The following is a 17,324-nucleotide window of genomic DNA, read 5'->3' on the forward strand; positions in this document are numbered from 1 at the left end:
TTCAGCACCACGTTATAATAATAAAGGGCTTACTCCGTCCAGACCGCTCGTTTTGAATGTTTTGAAAGAGTTTATAGCCCACCTCACTATCCCCGGCCTTATAACAGTGGCAGCCTGCCTCCAGTCTTCAGGACGAGGCCTATGCAGGCTCTCGCTAACCCTTGAACTGTTTGACAAAGCTGCTCCTGGGAAGTGAGTTTCGACTAAAAGCTCCAACGTCTCCAATTCATTTGTAGTGTAGGAGCCATCCTGCCTTTTCAGTAGGCCAACCTGACTAGTCCTAGCCTTCGAGAGTAGCCTATGAAGTCTCGCTCCCTGAGGTGTATTTTCAATTTCCTCACAGAACCTCCTCCATGATGCTCTCTTGGCTTTCCTAATCTCTTTGCTGTATTCATTTAGGGCTTTCCTATATGTCTCCCAGTCGTTCGTTCTTTTAGCCCTATTGAATAACTTCCGCGTCTTGCCCCTGAGTTTCTTCAGCTTGGAATTCCACCAAGGGACATGACGTTTGGTTGATTTGAACTTGGGAGCACAGTTATCTTCAAAGGCCCTAACAATGCCATTTGAGATTACCTCTACCGCAAGCTCCAAACTCTCTTTCGTTTTGATTACCTTCATTACTGAGTCCAGGTTTCGCTCCAGGCTGTTGTTGTAGCCCTCCCAGTCCGTCCGCCGAGGATCTCTGAAGGTGCAAGTCTGTACGCTAAGAGAAAAAGATATGTTGAAACATATATGTTTGTGGTCTGACAGAGATTCCACATCACTTACCCTCCAGTTCTGAATGTACCTGGCTAGATTTACGGATGCAAAAGTCAGATCCAAAACCTCCTTCCTGACCCTAGTGACAAAGGTTGGTTCACACCCTAAGTTTAGAATTTGGAAGTTATAGCATAGAAGGAAGTCGTGTAAGTAGTAGGATACCCCCGTTACCAGCCCGGGTCTGGGGCCTGCTCCCAGGACCCCACCACCGCCCATCCATGGTCTTGCTAAACCTAAAAAAAAAAAAAAAAAAAAAAAAAAAAAAAAAAAACTAATAGCCCCCCATTTAGATTCATTGCGCTGGGTCTCGACGCTCTCAGAAGCCTCCTTCTAGTATTTACAGAATACGTTCTTTACACAATACACCTTGTGCACGACGGTCACAAAAGGATTACCGACCCTTTCTATTGTTCGATCTGGACTCGGCGCTAGACCATTGTTACCCTACCCAGCTACCTGGCAGTGTCATGCACACCTTTTCCTTGTGTCTCATACTGATAGGTATTTTATAATTAATTTTTAGTATAACTTTGTGATCATATGGATTGCGATTCTAACCTAACCTAACCTAATTAAAATACCTAACTTTTCCATTCGTAACCTAACCAAATTTAATTAAAACCTACTCTTAGTTAACCTAAGTAGTCTAGACTTACCTTTATGAAACCTAACTGAGTTTCACCTACTTTTATTTTTATTTCTATAAATGTAGGTATTTATGAAATGTATTATAATTACGTTTTAACTTAAGAACTTCTGAGTTACATTTAAGTTTATCCAAATACCTAAACTTAACGATCCTATCTAGCGTATCTTTCTTTTTCTCGAATATTTATGATATCTTATACCTATTTCTATCATACATCTCTTTGTTGTATTACCAAATTTGTACATATGATTAATAAGTCAATTTTTGATTACGTCTTAATAAAAGTTAATTTCCCATCTTATCAAACTTTTTTTTTACATATATTTCAATGTTTTGTATCTGAATAAACCTCGGTAATTTTGTGAAGTTGCGTTTTTGCTTAATTGCTTTATTTATTGTACCTTCTTTGAATAATTTACTTACCTATGTCTATTATTATTTTTTATGACTTGTGTATTGTTTAAGAGAATGCATACTTTCAATAAACTTGTTAAGACGTGAGAAACTGAGAACCGGTTAAAACATGTTTAAGGCTAATTCTATGTGAATAAAAATGTCTTTTGTGCATTTTTAAAGATAATATATATTTATTGTTTCCGTTTATTTGAATAATTCGGGTTTTAGGTAAAGAGATCCTTCGACGAACATGTCAAGGCATGATACTTTGTATTCATATTTAACAAAGCATTAACTGGTGTAAACATGTTTTAGACTAACGCACCGGTAATTCTTGTGACTTGAATTTTTTATTGTAACAACTTAGTTGCTTTATTATAGATGTTTATTGTATTGTAAAATGACAAAAAGTTTATTGTTTGCGTTCAGGTATAAGATGAACTGGTTGAAACAAGATTTATGGTACGTTCCCCTGCTCTCTACCATATTACGAGTATAAAAGCCAAAGAGAGTCGAGGCTGAATAAGTATTCCTGTAGAGGCAGCCTTCTGTACCAGAGCTCCTTGTATCTAGTGTGGTATATAGAGAAGTGGAGTGTGCGTTTAAAAGTGAAGTGTTTATAGACAGATCCAACAATGGACGTGAGTATGTTTTTCTTTTTAAATTACTGTAACCCATATTGCCTTTTTATAATATTGTTTCGTCTAGTGTTCTTTGTATTTAATTAATAGAATTGTTAATAGTGTTTAAAATATTGTCTTTCATTGTTTCAGTTCTCTGAAAATACTTTCAAGAACTATTACTACCCGGAAAATCAGGGTGATTCAACCGATGAGGAAGGTACAGCTGGTTTCAAAGTTAAGCAAGCCCTCGCAAAGAAACGTCCTGGAAATAATATTGACAGCTTCTTTGAACGACCTAAAAAGCAGTGTAAAACCTTGAAACGGTCTTCGAATGTAAGCAAAAGTTCGCCAGAAGGCGTGGCTAATTTATCATCTGGACAAGATGATGGGGCGTATTCATCTCACTTAATTAAAATAGAGATATATGATATGCAAACAATCAAAAACATCCCACCCACGGAACACTGGAAGCACGCGGACGTCAGACTGAAGTATTTTGCGTTGGAAGACGACTTGGAATTACAAAATACGCGAAATATTGTATATAATATTACAAAACAATTAGCTTCTAAGGACACATGTGTAAAATATTTTATAGATAATAAGAAACAGTGATAAATATAATTTTTAACGATAGCAGTAGGATAGTGTTAAAGTGTTTCACATTTCTTATCTTTCCTTTTTATGATTTAAGTAAATTTCCTTGTAAGATATTCTTTTGCATTGTTTCACATTCCAAACAAAATAAATAAGAAATAAAATGGTGTCAAATGTCTGTAGTTTTATAAAGGTAACTATGTGAGAATTAAAAATAAAAATCATTATTACCAGTACACGTATTTTTATTTATTTCACAAAAAAGGTCTTAAACATATTTCGTAATACTAGATCATTACATAAAGAATTATCAGAAAACAAGTTAAGCATATGTTTCATAGATTTTCCATGAAACTTAAAATACAAATAAACTAAACAATATTCACCACAAACAGAAGTGAAATGGTTTTGAAGTGATTTATTATTGTAAAACCACCGTCTCGTATTTCTATCTAGAAATGACTTATGATAACCGGAAGGTTTCCTGCCAAAGGAGTCAAAATATTCACCTACACCATTTACATCAATGTGTATAGCAACCCAATGGGAACCCGGTTTTGAATCAGGGTCCAAATTACTGACAATAAAGGTAGGTAGATTAACCCGAATAGGTATTTTGTTGGCAGCAAAAACATTTGAATTAAACAATGGGTTTAGTTTCCTCATACAAAATTGAATTTCTTTAGTATCCATAGTTAAGTAACATATACAAATTATTGATGATCATGCAAACAATGATGAATTCCAAATAAAATAAATTAAAGAGAACGGGGTATTTATATGTTTCTTAACTATTGTAATCTACAGATACATCACGATTTTTATTTATTTCAATTATATTATCAAATTCTGCATACACAATACAGTTAATGGTACTAGTTAGAGCGGAATCAAAACGTACTTCTATCCGAACGCTACCATGTCTAACAAGATTCCAGTGTGAAGTTGAATTAGCAGATAAATCAGGAGTTAAATCAAAACACAATAAACAATAACCTTGACCAAAATCTGTTCTGCTTATTCCATTACCCTCGTTATGGAAATGAATACCAGTTCCAGAAAATAGAGTGTGATATATTGTACCAGAACTAAATGAAGGTTGTAATGTTTTAGAAGGAACTTCATGACCATCTACGAACAAACTAAATGAATTCATATTATAATGTTGAAAATTAAACGGATTTAATGCTAAATTACCATTAAAACCTGAATTTGATACAAATCCAATAATACATCTTTTAGGAATTTGTCCGAGAAATATATTATCTAATGTTTTACCCTGAACCCCCGTCGGTATTGTGAGAACCTTAACTTCTGCCCTCGTAATGGGGTACTTCGCAGTTGTTGTGGCTAATACTTTTTGATGGGCTAACAAAACACTAGGATTGATTCTCGTTCTCCTTACAATGAGGCTGGCATCCATTATTTGTACTTTGAATTTTTTATCTTGGTGGCAAATAAGATTGAATGATTCTTTTGAGCGAACTAACTTAATACGTAGTTCTACACCATTTATTAAGAATTTCTCTTGATTAAATATATCACCATGTAAATGACCAATCATTTCTACTTCCTTACTCTCCTTGATAAATTCCAGCCTTTTGTTAAACCCTTTGTTGTTAACGTCAACAGTATCCATATAGCCCGGCGTATCTTCATACCACAATCCACAAGTAAGATGAGTTGTTTTGGCTGCTGGTCCGTAGTTGAGAAGATTTTCCATATAAGCACGGTAGGCATATGTATTGTTTGGTGGTGATATGAGTTTTTGATTTAAATATACATCAAGTTGATTAAAAAGAGAATGTAACCAGTTATTGGTGGGTCCAACTGCAGCATCTGCTTTTAATTTAGTACCATCTTGGTTCAACACTTTAGCAGTAATGTGTATCATTGTGTGTGATAGATCTATGTAGTCATCACCTGATCCAGGTACTTGAAATTCGATTGGACCGTCATCGCTTAAAGATGAAATTGGTTTATAATGAATCCACTGTCCGCTTTCAATGCTTGTTTGAGTTGATGGAAGGGCAAATATATCTAATTCAGATTTCGCACACTCACATGAATGATTATGTAAAAATGACATTATTTAGTTTGAAAATATATCGTTATTTATATCTTTTTTTTTTTTACTTCCTCTTCGTCGCGATGCTTTTAGAGCAATGAGCGGTTCCCTTCTTTTATTGGACATTTTATACCCAGATCCTGACATAAGGGAATCAATTTTTTCATCGGCCTTTCTTTTCAGGTTTGCACTTGCTTCCTTGAATCGTGATCGTATGGAACTGTCTATAGGGCGAGCATTTACCATATCAGATAAGAGTCCAACTCCTGCTCCTAAAGTTTCTTTTCCAATGGTTCTTAAACCACTAGATAATAAAGGGAGTACGGATCTAAATAGGCCTCCCAAAAAACTGCCTATACCATGTCCTCTTTGATATGGAACTCCCTTATAGACAATTCCTACACCAGAGCCGGCTTGGTGTGAATAATAATGTTCGTAAGGACAAGAGGTTGATGATCTGTTATACATCATTTTACACGTTGAAAGTGTAGTTTCACGCAAGAAGACCCAAATTGAAATGGTACTCTAACACCGGTTGTTGTTCTTATATCTATTTCAATTGTATCAAACTCTCTTCGTAAAACTGGTACATAGTGAGCAGGTGAGAAAATATGTGTTTTATAAGCTCCATAAATGAACTTAGTTGGATCTAAAGGTATTATTCTAAGTAACGATGTTATAACATCTCCAACTACTTGTGGATGAATGATATCTGTATAAACAAATATTTGAGATGGTAAACCTAAATATAAATTTGCTGGGTTTTTTCCCAATGTGATTTGTTTCAAATTTGTTCTTGGTTTAAAACCCATTTGAAGACTTAGTATTGGGGTTGTTATGATAGAAGTGATATCTTTATTTGATGTTGTTACTCCTATCATTTTTGTTAGTTCATCATAACGAAATTTTACATTATTTTTTAACTGAGGGTTTTCATTAAACGCTTGAAGAAAGTGATCTATATTATCGTAAGTAGTGGCTGGTATATGAGTTTTTATATCCACAATTTTTGAAGTCTTGTCAGCAGGCGAAAACACTTTTTCTTTATATAAATTATGTTTTCATGCTCTTGTACATTATACATAGAACAAGGGTATTGAAATTCCACCAAACCAACTACCCATTCTCCATCCAATTTAATGGTCTTTGGTAATTTTGTTAAAAAATGTGCAGTCGTATTATCTGTGTAATAATCGGATGAACTATTACTTAACAAAGTTAAATAAAAGCTATTATCACTCATATTTTCTTTAAGCTTGATTCAGGTATCCAAGAATTAAATTTATTAGGATAACCTTGCCACTTCACTAGTATTTCCTTTCTGCCAGCAACTCGACGTGAACGTAATATTTTATCAATTTTATACTCGTTGGAGGGGAGGTAAGTTACTTTTTGTAATTCTTTTGAATAGAACGTCCCAATTATGCGTTCGCCTTCCAAATCCCTTAGTGTATAAACAATCCGAGGAGATCTTTTAATAATTGAATTAATTATAAATATTTCATCACTCCAATTACTTTCGTAACCTTTTTGAAATATATGTTTGTATTTAGTGATTCTAACATGATCTCCTACGTTTAGTTTTGCAGTTTCTAGTGAGATTTGTCTATCTGTATTGCGATCATATAAATTACACCAAACAGTCATAATATTATTAGAGTTAACATCAACTGGACACATTTTTATGCTTGAATGATAGCTGTGGTTGTAAGAATAAAGAAGATCTTGTAGAACATTTATGTAATTATATGTATTCTTATGAGTGAAGTAACGCCACATTTTCGTTTTAAGAGTTCTCTGGAACCTTTCTACTATACTTGCTTTAATATCAGGGTTATTAGTGGTATAATAATTAATATTTTTACTTTTGAAATAATCTCTTACCACCTTTGAAACGAATTCCGTACCTTTATCAGATTGGATATGACGAGGAACTGAGTTGGCTTCAGTAAATATGCTTTCAAAACAATGTTTAACTGTTGCTGAATCCTTCTTCTTCATGGCTCTTGCAAAAGCATATTTACTGAATACATCGATAACACAAAGAATATATTTGTAACCATCATTAAATTGACTATATGTACTCATGTCACTCAAATCAGCTTGCCAAAGTTCATTAAAGTTAGATAGAATGTATCTATTTCTAGTAAACCGCCTGTGAACAGGTTTATGTAGTGTATACGTGTCTTGAGATTGTAACCATTTTTTTACATCTTCTTTATTCATTTGACCTTTCATTTCCTTTGTTAAATTATTTAAACTGCTATAACCAGCGGGATGAGAGATATCATAGTAGATTCTGTTAATATCTAATAAGGAGTCCATCTTTCCCAATTTATAGTTTTTGCAGATGATTTTTGTACTGGTGTAGTAAGAGGAGTAGATGTGTTGTTTTCTTTATCTAACGAGGCTCGTGTTCTTATAGAAGTAGAGGGGGTAAAGGGCTCAATCAAAGGAGTGTCATTAATAAATGCTAAATTTGTAGGATTACCAATGCATGACTTAGGAACTTTGATATCTTTTAAAAGTAAAGCAAACACTTCCCACCCAATTGGTTTAGGACGTTTAAGACATCTAACCGTGTCGCTCACCAAATCGGTAATATTGCTATTTTGAATAGTCTGGTTGTTTATAACAACTTCACCAGTCTGCTTCCACCAAATTTTAGGTTTACTTAAAACAATGTAATCTAATAGCGTTCTAGCTTTTTTTTCATAAGATTTAGGTAATATCTCTATTATTTTTGATGGACTGATCGGCATTGATTCTTGATTTATTTCACCAGGTGTCGTGTTAAACAAAGATGGTGCAGCTATCTCAGTTACATCACCTTTCGCTGATTCCTTATATTCTGTCTCCTCCTTTTTGGGTATCTTTGAATTTATGATATCATTACTTTCTTTGTTGAATTGATCGAACCCCTCCATTACTATAGGTATCTTAAACGGTTTTCGATCTGTTTCAATAAAATGTAGAAACCGCTGCAATGCTTGAGAATAAAGCATCCATTTTTCACGATCGTTCATTTTACTTTTGAGAATTTTTTGCATTTCTTCATCTAGCCGAGATGAGGAATTTTCAGGAGGGTTCTCATTGCGTTTCAACTTTTCAATAAAGTCCGATTCAACTAATAACATTTTTTTCGTGTTTTCCATTTTGTTTATTTATGATAAAGAGTTAACTAAGGCACTTAGAACTGCTCCTAAAATAATAGGTAAAAAGGCACCTCCTTTTGAATTATAACCGTTTTTCTTAATTTATGTTTACCTTTTGAAACTAATTTCCTTAATATGTCTTTGTACTTTTTTAACTTTGTTTTTTCCTTTTTTTCTAAAGGAATTTTCCCATTCAGAACATTATAAATGCACTCGCATATAATGTTGATCTCTTCATCATCACAAGATTTAAGTAATGCAGTACGATATTTGGGTTTAAGCAAGTGCAATGCTTCTAATAAATGTTTATATGTGTTTACTCTTGCATGCATCATGTAGAACTGACTAAAATTTGTTGATTTTTATCATATTTAAATCCTTTTTTGGGTACATACACTGTGCAATGTCCATCAAATGGAAATATTTTTGTTTTAAAACGACATATGTCATTTGTATTTTGTTTCAGATCAATCATAAGGTAACCATGAGCATCCTTTGTAGCATCTTTGTAGGCTTCATCCACGAATTTTGAGTTTTCAGGACAAACTTGTCGTGACAGGTATCGTATTTGAGTTTTATCTCTAGGGTTCTTAAAAAATACAATGTAGCTTGTGTTCAGTGAAATATCACGTTGACCTCTTCCTTGATGAAATATGTTTTGTGTTATATAAAAAACACTTAAATTTCTATGATGACTTCCTTTAGTAAAAATATCAACAACTCGTCCATCTGATTCTCTCATTAAATCATCTATTATTAGAAGTTTAGGTTTTTTCCCATCGAAAATTGAAAAATCTGGTATTCCTTGACTATAATTTACATTTTCTAGATTATAAAGAGGTTGCATTTCATCATAACACCAAATAATTTCATCAAATTCTATGTTACATATCTCTTTAGTATTATTCAAAAAATTTGTAACAAATTGAGTTTTGCCACACCCACTGGGACCTGCGACAATGGTAGTGAAAGGATGATAAAAATGAATCATCTTTGAATGCTGTAATATGTTTAACAGTGTTGATATGAATGCGGATAGACATTAAATGGTGCTATTCAATAAACATATTACTATTTAAACTAAAGTAGAGTAAAAAAAAAAAAAAAAACCTGATAAAAAATATGTATATTTATTTTGATATTAACACTTTTCTTTATAATCTATTGTTACATTTTATATACCCAACCACCAATTTAAATTTAAACATAAAAAACAATAAATCTATGTTTACAATATTCTTATGCCAAAACACGAATAAATGTTAAATTAGACAATTAATTAAAATATAATTTACAATTAAATTTAAGTTAACTATTCAAATTTACATAAAAAATATATATTACAAACAATAATTCGAATTTGAATGTTCTGTCATTTACATGACAAAATTTAAATTATTTTTTTATTTTACAATGTCCCCACGCAAGGGTGTCACAAGTGTTTTCTAATAAGTAACGTTTTGTATCATCATGAGATAATGATATTTTATTAATTTTTTGAGTGAATATTACATGTTTTATAGATTTAAATCTTAGCATTTGAGCACGTTGCACATTTTTATTAAATAAACATGTTTTGAAATTATTTAGAGTAAATTTCTTTGTAACACATACATTGACTCCTTTAGCTTTTGATAAAACACCATATTTACCTTTTTTGTCATCATTCTCATCATACTTTTCAACATCTAAGGCATACATTTTAGATTTTAGACCAACGAACTCTTTTAAAATTCTACCATTATTTTCATCTTTGAAAAATCCTAATCGCTTTTTATTTATAAGTGGGAAATTATATTTATTGATAGGAGGATAGTCAGATGTATCAAAATAGAAATTAAGATCTTGTCTTATATCTGCATAAAAATTTTTAGTGAAAATTTGATAAATTAAACTATCTGTATCTGTATAAAGAAGTTTGAGTTTGTTAGGATATTTGATTTTCATGTAGTTGTAGTGAAAGTCATACATTAAAGTTTTTGATATATCTAATACACAAAACCCCAAATAAATCGGTTTATTATAAAAGACTTTAGTTTTTTTCAATTGAACAGCTACTAAATTCTCTGAGAATATGGATAGACTGTGGAACTCAGGTCTAGCTATCAAAGACTGAACCCCTTGCGATTTCCCTCGATTTTCCCAGTGATTTAATAATTTGACGTTTACACGTTTTGCAACATTTTCCATAGTCTTACCGAACACTGAATTGTTCATTAGTTTAAAAAAATCTTTTTCAAAATCAGATGATGCCAGCGATCTCATGTGGGTATTTAAATCTATGTAACTTTTTAACCACATAGACTGCTGAAATTTAAGAATGCGATGTATTTTACTTAATACCAAACCATTCTTCAAACACTGTTTTAGATTTCGATAATGAATTACATAATTAGTTTTTCTATTTAAATTAGGAATCAGTTTTTTTCTTTACAATTACCCAAACAAACGTTTTCAGGACAGAATGGTAAATCTGAATGTGAGTCATGAATTTCGTTAGGGTATTCGAGGTCAACTTCTAATATGAAACCATGATCAGCGTCATCGGTTATATTGAAGTCTGTATCTACATGAACCCATTCAAATTTACCTGTAGGGAGACATTGAGACATAGCCCATCCGTAAAGGTTGTTTGCATCAAAATACATAAGATAGGACGATGGTATGTTTGAATCAAAATCATCCATAAATTTATTATTAGCTTTCGCATATCTGTTACTACATTGCGATATGCCACCTCGAATATTTTTGCAATGAATGATATTTTATCTATATCAGTTAGGAGTTCTAATTTTATTTTTGTAGTAAATAACATTGCATCCCAACTTAATCCTGGAGCAGTATAATAATGAGCGGGATCTAAACCATAGGTCTTAAGACAAAGGTTTCTAAAATTTTCAAATACGTCAGCCAGTAACAAAACATCTGTTTTTAGGTATAAATCGGAATAATCGCCCATATTTTTGCAACGAAAGTGGGACCAAACATCTTTTGCATGATTATAATCATCTTCTGAGATGTGACTATCAGTCAAAGAACTAAAAAAATTGTCTTTAGAGGGAAGATCAGTTAACTTTAAAGAATCGTATGATGTCATGTATTCATACGGATACACACCCTTTCGTAATAAGCGTTTAAAATCGTCCTCACAAGTGAAATTCAATTTTAATTCATGAAATTGTTTAGAAAACAAGTTTTTTGCTAGTTTATCAAGACTGCTGGGCATAAATTTAAGTGAATCTACAAACCTCAATTTGATTGTGCGATTATTTATTTGTAACTTCTTAGAAAATGAAATGTATTTTTCTTTGTTATGTGGAATCAATTCAATGTCCCCTTCCACCAAACCAAGTCCATGTACTATGAAATGACTATCATAGTTACTCAAATTATGAAAAAATACAGGTATAAATTGAGGTGCTTTGTATTTTTCAGAACAAAATGTATGTGCTACGCCTTCGTAAAGACCAGTATGGAAATTGTAGGAAATGATAGAATCACTATTTAAATTTCTATCACAAATGTAACATGTCCTACTCTGAGCAATATGTTTATTATTTTCAGTGGATAAAGGCAATGGAGTTTTTCCGAAAGTATTCCTCTTACAAATGCTTTTTAAATCTTTTTCTATGTACTTCATAAATACCTGGGTGCAATCTTTACCTTTGTATGTTCTATACACAGACAATTTATCATTATAAGAACACTTAATATAATATCCAAAACTATATACCTCATGTTTTTGAATATTTGTAGTAGAAGATGTTGTAGGGTTATTTGACTGTGTTGCTATTGGGTTTAAAAAGGCTTCAAAATCAGCATAAACAACAAAAGGCACCCTTAATTTACGTTCGTAATTATCGAAGGTAACTTCATTGGTGGGAACGTTTTCATTGAACCAGTTTTTCTTTTTATCTTGTTCTGAAGGTAAATGTGTGCAAACATGGAAACAATCGTTTCTTTGATGTTTCATTAAATTTTCATGAGTTGTGAAGTTGGATAAGCATCCATCGCAAATATGAACAGCATGCTGTGTATTTGATAATTGCTTAGATACTAATCTAGATAAGTTTTTGATAAAGCAATAATGTCCGTTACTATTTTTGGATATATACAATAAGTTCAAATGGATATCTTTTCTACACTTTGTTAAATGCAATGGCCCTACTATATCATGTTTTTTATTTTGAGAATTGTATTCAATTCCAAAAACGTTTATGCTCATATTATTATAATTTTCAAATTTTGGAATATCCCCCAATTTTATTGGAAAAGTTAAATCTCTAAAATTCAATTTATTTTTATGAACAATATACGATTTAGTACAGTTTGAACGATGGTTTGTTGGGGGGTATAATCCTGACAATACTGCCCATCTAAAACATTCTTGATCACTATTTTTTACATTAATAACTGCTTTTTTATTTTGAATATCTCGTGGTAACTCAATATAAGAAGAACCGCGCAACGGATTAAATTTGTTAACATTAACATCTAGATAGTTAAATTTTACTAAACCCCACCCACTGTCTTTTCTTTCAAAGTTAGATAATTTTGTTAATATATCCTTAACCACGGACTCGAAAATTTCATCCTTGTCGCTACTAGTATCAATAATATTGTTACATAGTTGGAAATCAAAAGTATTATTGATTTGTTTGCTCTCTTGTGTAAAATCGGCATTTAGAATAAAGTTAACTTTCAATGCAAAATGATTACCAAGGGAACGATCCAATAATGCAAAGATTTTATCTCTATTCTTTTGTAAAATAGTTTCAGGTGTAAAAGGTTGGTAAACTTTTTCATTAAGTAGTATTCTATAAGTGGCCACCCTATTCTTAAACGCATTCTCAATTAATTGAACATCAATCCATTCTAAGTCAGATCTTATAACATTATTTTTATGAAGATTACTGTTTAAATGATTTTTAAAATATCTTTTAGACACTAACTTTTTACATACAGAACATTCAATTTCAGCATTATTATTTGTACTTACAATGACAGAAGGGGTTGGTTTAGATGACGTTGATGATGTAGGCTCAACAGCTAGGCGACTTTTCTTAACAGATACTTCTTCTTCTTCTGTCTCTAAAACTGTAGCCGACCTTTTCAATCCACCTCCTATTTGAGAAGATCTAAAACAACGAAAACATATACATTTATAAATACTCTGATGCGAGATATAATTAAAAATATTTAAATGTTACTTCATTTATACTAACTCAAATCTTTTCGACACTGCTGACAATAGGCTTGCATCATTAAAACACCGTCAATTACATCTTCAGATACAGTTTTCTTCTTGGAATCGTTGATATAATGACCACTACATGGTGTAAAGTATGGTTTAATATCAAAATCTTCCACTAATGTAGAAGGTAACTTATTTTCTGTGTACCAGAGCCTTATACTGTTATGGAAACATTTTAAAATAAATTCTTTACTTAATTGTGCAATCTTGTCACGAGGTAAAGTGGGACCAATATGATAGTAAGTAAAAACCATTTTGGAAATGAACGTCACAAATAAGTATTACAATTATTGAAGCACGGTGGTAAAACACTGAATGATAACAATCTCAGATACCCCGTTTATATATGTGGGCTCTCCCACCTTACCATCAACGTAACAATAAGATCAAGTATCGCCTCGTTAAAAAACTATCCTATTGTTCAGCAGGTAATGGAATAATCGCTACAAGTAGAAACAAGATCCAGTCATAACAAGTTAAAACTCAACATGAAGCAGGTATTCGTTAAATGGTTTGAACATGCAGGAACATGAATATTTTAAGTGAAAATAACTTACGTCTCTCCGTGACATTGGCTCACAAGTCGGGCGGCTTCATATAACTCTTCATCTAGTTCGATTACTTCACAGAGTCTTATAAGTTCCGCATCATAAACATCACAGTTCAGAGAATCCATTGTCAAACGAGGCCGCCTCCCCACATTGAGTTTCTGCGTTAAGTAATTCAATAAAGAGTATACATTTTATAAAACAAAGAGGGTTATTACATATTAACAAATGTAGTGGACCGACTTAACACTTTTCGTCATTTTTAATGTGAAACAATGCAAAAGAATATCTTACAAGGAAATTTACTTAAATCATAAAAAGGAAAGATAAGAAATGTGAAACACTTTAACACTATCCTACTGCTATCGTTAAAAATTATATTTATCACTGTTTCTTATTATCTATAAAATATTTTACACATGTGTCCTTAGAAGCTAATTGTTTTGTAATATTATATACAATATTTCGCGTATTTTGTAATTCCAAGTCGTCTTCCAACGCAAAATACTTCAGTCTGACGTCCGCGTGCTTCCAGTGTTCCGTGGGTGGGATGTTTTTGATTGTTTGCATATCATATATCTCTATTTTAATTAAGTGAGATGAATACGCCCCATCATCTTGTCCAGATGATAAATTAGCCACGCCTTCTGGCGAACTTTTGCTTACATTCGAAGACCGTTTCAAGGTTTTACACTGCTTTTTAGGTCGTTCAAAGAAGCTGTCAATATTATTTCCAGGACGTTTCTTTGCGAGGGCTTGCTTAACTTTGAAACCAGCTGTACCTTCCTCATCGGTTGAATCACCCTGATTTTCCGGGTAGTAATAGTTCTTGAAAGTATTTTCAGAGAACTGAAACAATGAAAGACAATATTTTAAACACTATTAACAATTCTATTAATTAAATACAAAGAACACTAGACGAAACAATATTATAAAAAGGCAATATGGGTTACAGTTATTTAAAAAGAAAAACATACTCACGTCCATTGTTGGATCTGTCTATAAACACTTCACTTTTAAACGCACACTCCACTTCTCTATATACCACACTAGATACAAGGAGCTCTGGTACAGAAGGCTGCCTCTACAGGAATACTTATTCAGCCTCGACTCTCTTTGGCTTTTATACTCGTAATATGGTAGAGAGCAGGGGAACGTACCATAAATCTTGTTTCAACCAGTTCATCTTATACCTGAACGCAAACAATAAACTTTTTGTCATTTTACAATACAATAAACATCTATAATAAAGCAACTAAGTTGTTACAATAAAAAATTCAAGTCACAAGAATTACCGGTGCGTTAGTCTAAAACATGTTTACACCAGTTAATGCTTTGTTAAATATGAATACAAAGTATCATGCCTTGACATGTTCGTCGAAGGATCTCTTTACCTAAAACCCGAATTATTCAAATAAACGGAAACAATAAATATATATTATCTTTAAAAATGCACAAAAGACATTTTTATTCACATAGAATTAGCCTTAAACATGTTTTAACCGGTTCTCAGTTTCTCACGTCTTAACAAGTTTATTGAAAGTATGCATTCTCTTAAACAATACACAAGTCATAAAAAATAATAATAGACATAGGTAAGTAAATTATTCAAAGAAGGTACAATAAATAAAGCAATTAAGCAAAAACGCAACTTCACAAAATTACCGAGGTTTATTCAGATACAAAACATTGAAATATATGTAAAAAAAAAAGTTTGATAAGATGGGAAATTAACTTTTATTAAGACGTAATCAAAAATTGACTTATTAATCATATGTACAAATTTGGTAATACAACAAAGAGATGTATGATAGAAATAGGTATAAGATATCATAAATATTCGAGAAAAAGAAAGATACGCTAGATAGGATCGTTAAGTTTAGGTATTTGGATAAACTTAAATGTAACTCAGAAGTTCTTAAGTTAAAACGTAATTATAATACATTTCATAAATACCTACATTTATAGAAATAAAAATAAAAGTAGGTGAAACTCAGTTAGGTTTCATAAAGGTAAGTCTAGACTACTTAGGTTAACTAAGAGTAGGTTTTAATTAAATTTGGTTAGGTTACGAATGGAAAAGTTAGGTATTTTAATTAGGTTAGGTTAGGTTAGAATCGCAATCCATATGATCACAAAGTTATACTAAAAATTAATTATAAAATACCTATCAGTATGAGACACAAGGAAAAGGTGTGCATGACACTGCCAGGTAGCTGGGTAGGGTAACAATGGTCTAGCGCCGAGTCCAGATCGAACAATAGAAAGGGTCGGTAATCCTTTTGTGACCGTCGTGCACAAGGTGTATTGTGTAAAGAACGTATTCTGTAAATACTAGAAGGAGGCTTCTGAGAGCGTCGAGACCCAGCGCAATGAATCTAAATGGGGGGCTATTAGTTTTTTTTTTTTTTTTTTTTTTTTTTTTTTTTTTTTTTTTTTTTTTTTAGGTTTAGCAAGACCATGGATGGGCGGTGGTGGGGTCCTGGGAGCAGGCCCCAGACCCGGGCTGGTAACGGGGGTATCCTACTACTCGTGTAATAACTCACCTCTATCATTAATGTCCGTGCTCCCCCAGTTGGTGTGGTGAGCATTTGCATCGCATCCCACCAGCAGTTCTGCGTTGTGTCTGCGGGCGTATTCCGCCACTGCATTTAGATCCGCAGAGGGGTCTTGCTTTTCACCAGGGAGGTATGCCGAGCAGAGTATGACCCTCCGCCCACTCCATCCCTTGAGATTTACATACGCTGCTACCAGGTCGTCTGTGCATAACTCTGGAACAGGTAGAAAGTCAATGTTCTTGCTAAAAACAATGCATGCCCTAGGCTTTATTCCATTAGTATTGTACAAAACTTTACCAACCGATTTTAGTCCTAGTATGTCTGAGTTCCGCACCCAGGGTTCTTGTAGTAGTGCGAGGTCGACGTGTCCTGCAAGCTGGCTCTCGACAATGGCCGTGGCGGCTGCCGCATGGTGTATGTTTGCTTGCAGGACCCTCGCAGGTGCGCACGTGTTGGGCCCCGGCGGGCCCCCCATTTAGGCGTTGTTCTTTCGTACCCGATTGGGCATTCCCCTGCCTCGTTGGATCGGAGTTCCCTTAGGGACCCTCTTGCCACCGAGTTCTGGGGCCTGCCACGACCGGGTAACGAGCCTCTCGTCCTGCCTCCCGTCCCTCTGGCTGCCGAACGCCCACCACCCAGGCCACGAGAGCCCTGGGGGATTTGCGGTCGACTGCCAGGTACCGCAGTACTGGGGCCTGGAGTAGGTTCAGCGGGGGG

The 17,324-nt window shown here is 33.4% G+C and overlaps 1 protein-coding gene across 1 annotated transcript; it reads right to left on the reverse strand.

Moving 5' to 3' along the window:
• Positions 1-12: 12 nt before the first annotated feature.
• On the reverse strand, positions 13-17,137 carry LOC125238967. Its single transcript, XM_048146468.1, has 2 exons — positions 16,588-17,137; positions 13-909 (listed from the first exon to the last, which is right to left on the reverse strand). The coding sequence occupies exons 1-2, from the start codon at positions 17,080-17,082 to the stop codon at positions 13-15; spliced, it is 1,392 nt and encodes a 463-aa protein (XP_048002425.1). The 5' UTR covers positions 17,083-17,137.
• Between the last annotated feature and the right edge of the window lie 187 nt (positions 17,138-17,324).

This window comes from Leguminivora glycinivorella, chromosome 24 (genome assembly GCF_023078275.1).
Source record: "Leguminivora glycinivorella isolate SPB_JAAS2020 chromosome 24, LegGlyc_1.1, whole genome shotgun sequence".
NCBI lineage: Eukaryota > Metazoa > Arthropoda > Insecta > Lepidoptera > Tortricidae > Leguminivora > Leguminivora glycinivorella.

Excerpts from the sequence above, each read along its gene's own strand:
- LOC125238967 (XM_048146468.1), bottom strand. The coding sequence starts at position 17,082 with ATGGGGGGCCCGCCGGGGCCCAACACGTGCGCACCTGCGAGGGTCCTG. Across the intron at positions 910-16,587 it reads TTAATGATAGAGGTGAGTTA|TTACACGACTTCCTTCTATG; the intron begins TTACACGAGTAG and ends GTATCCTACTAC.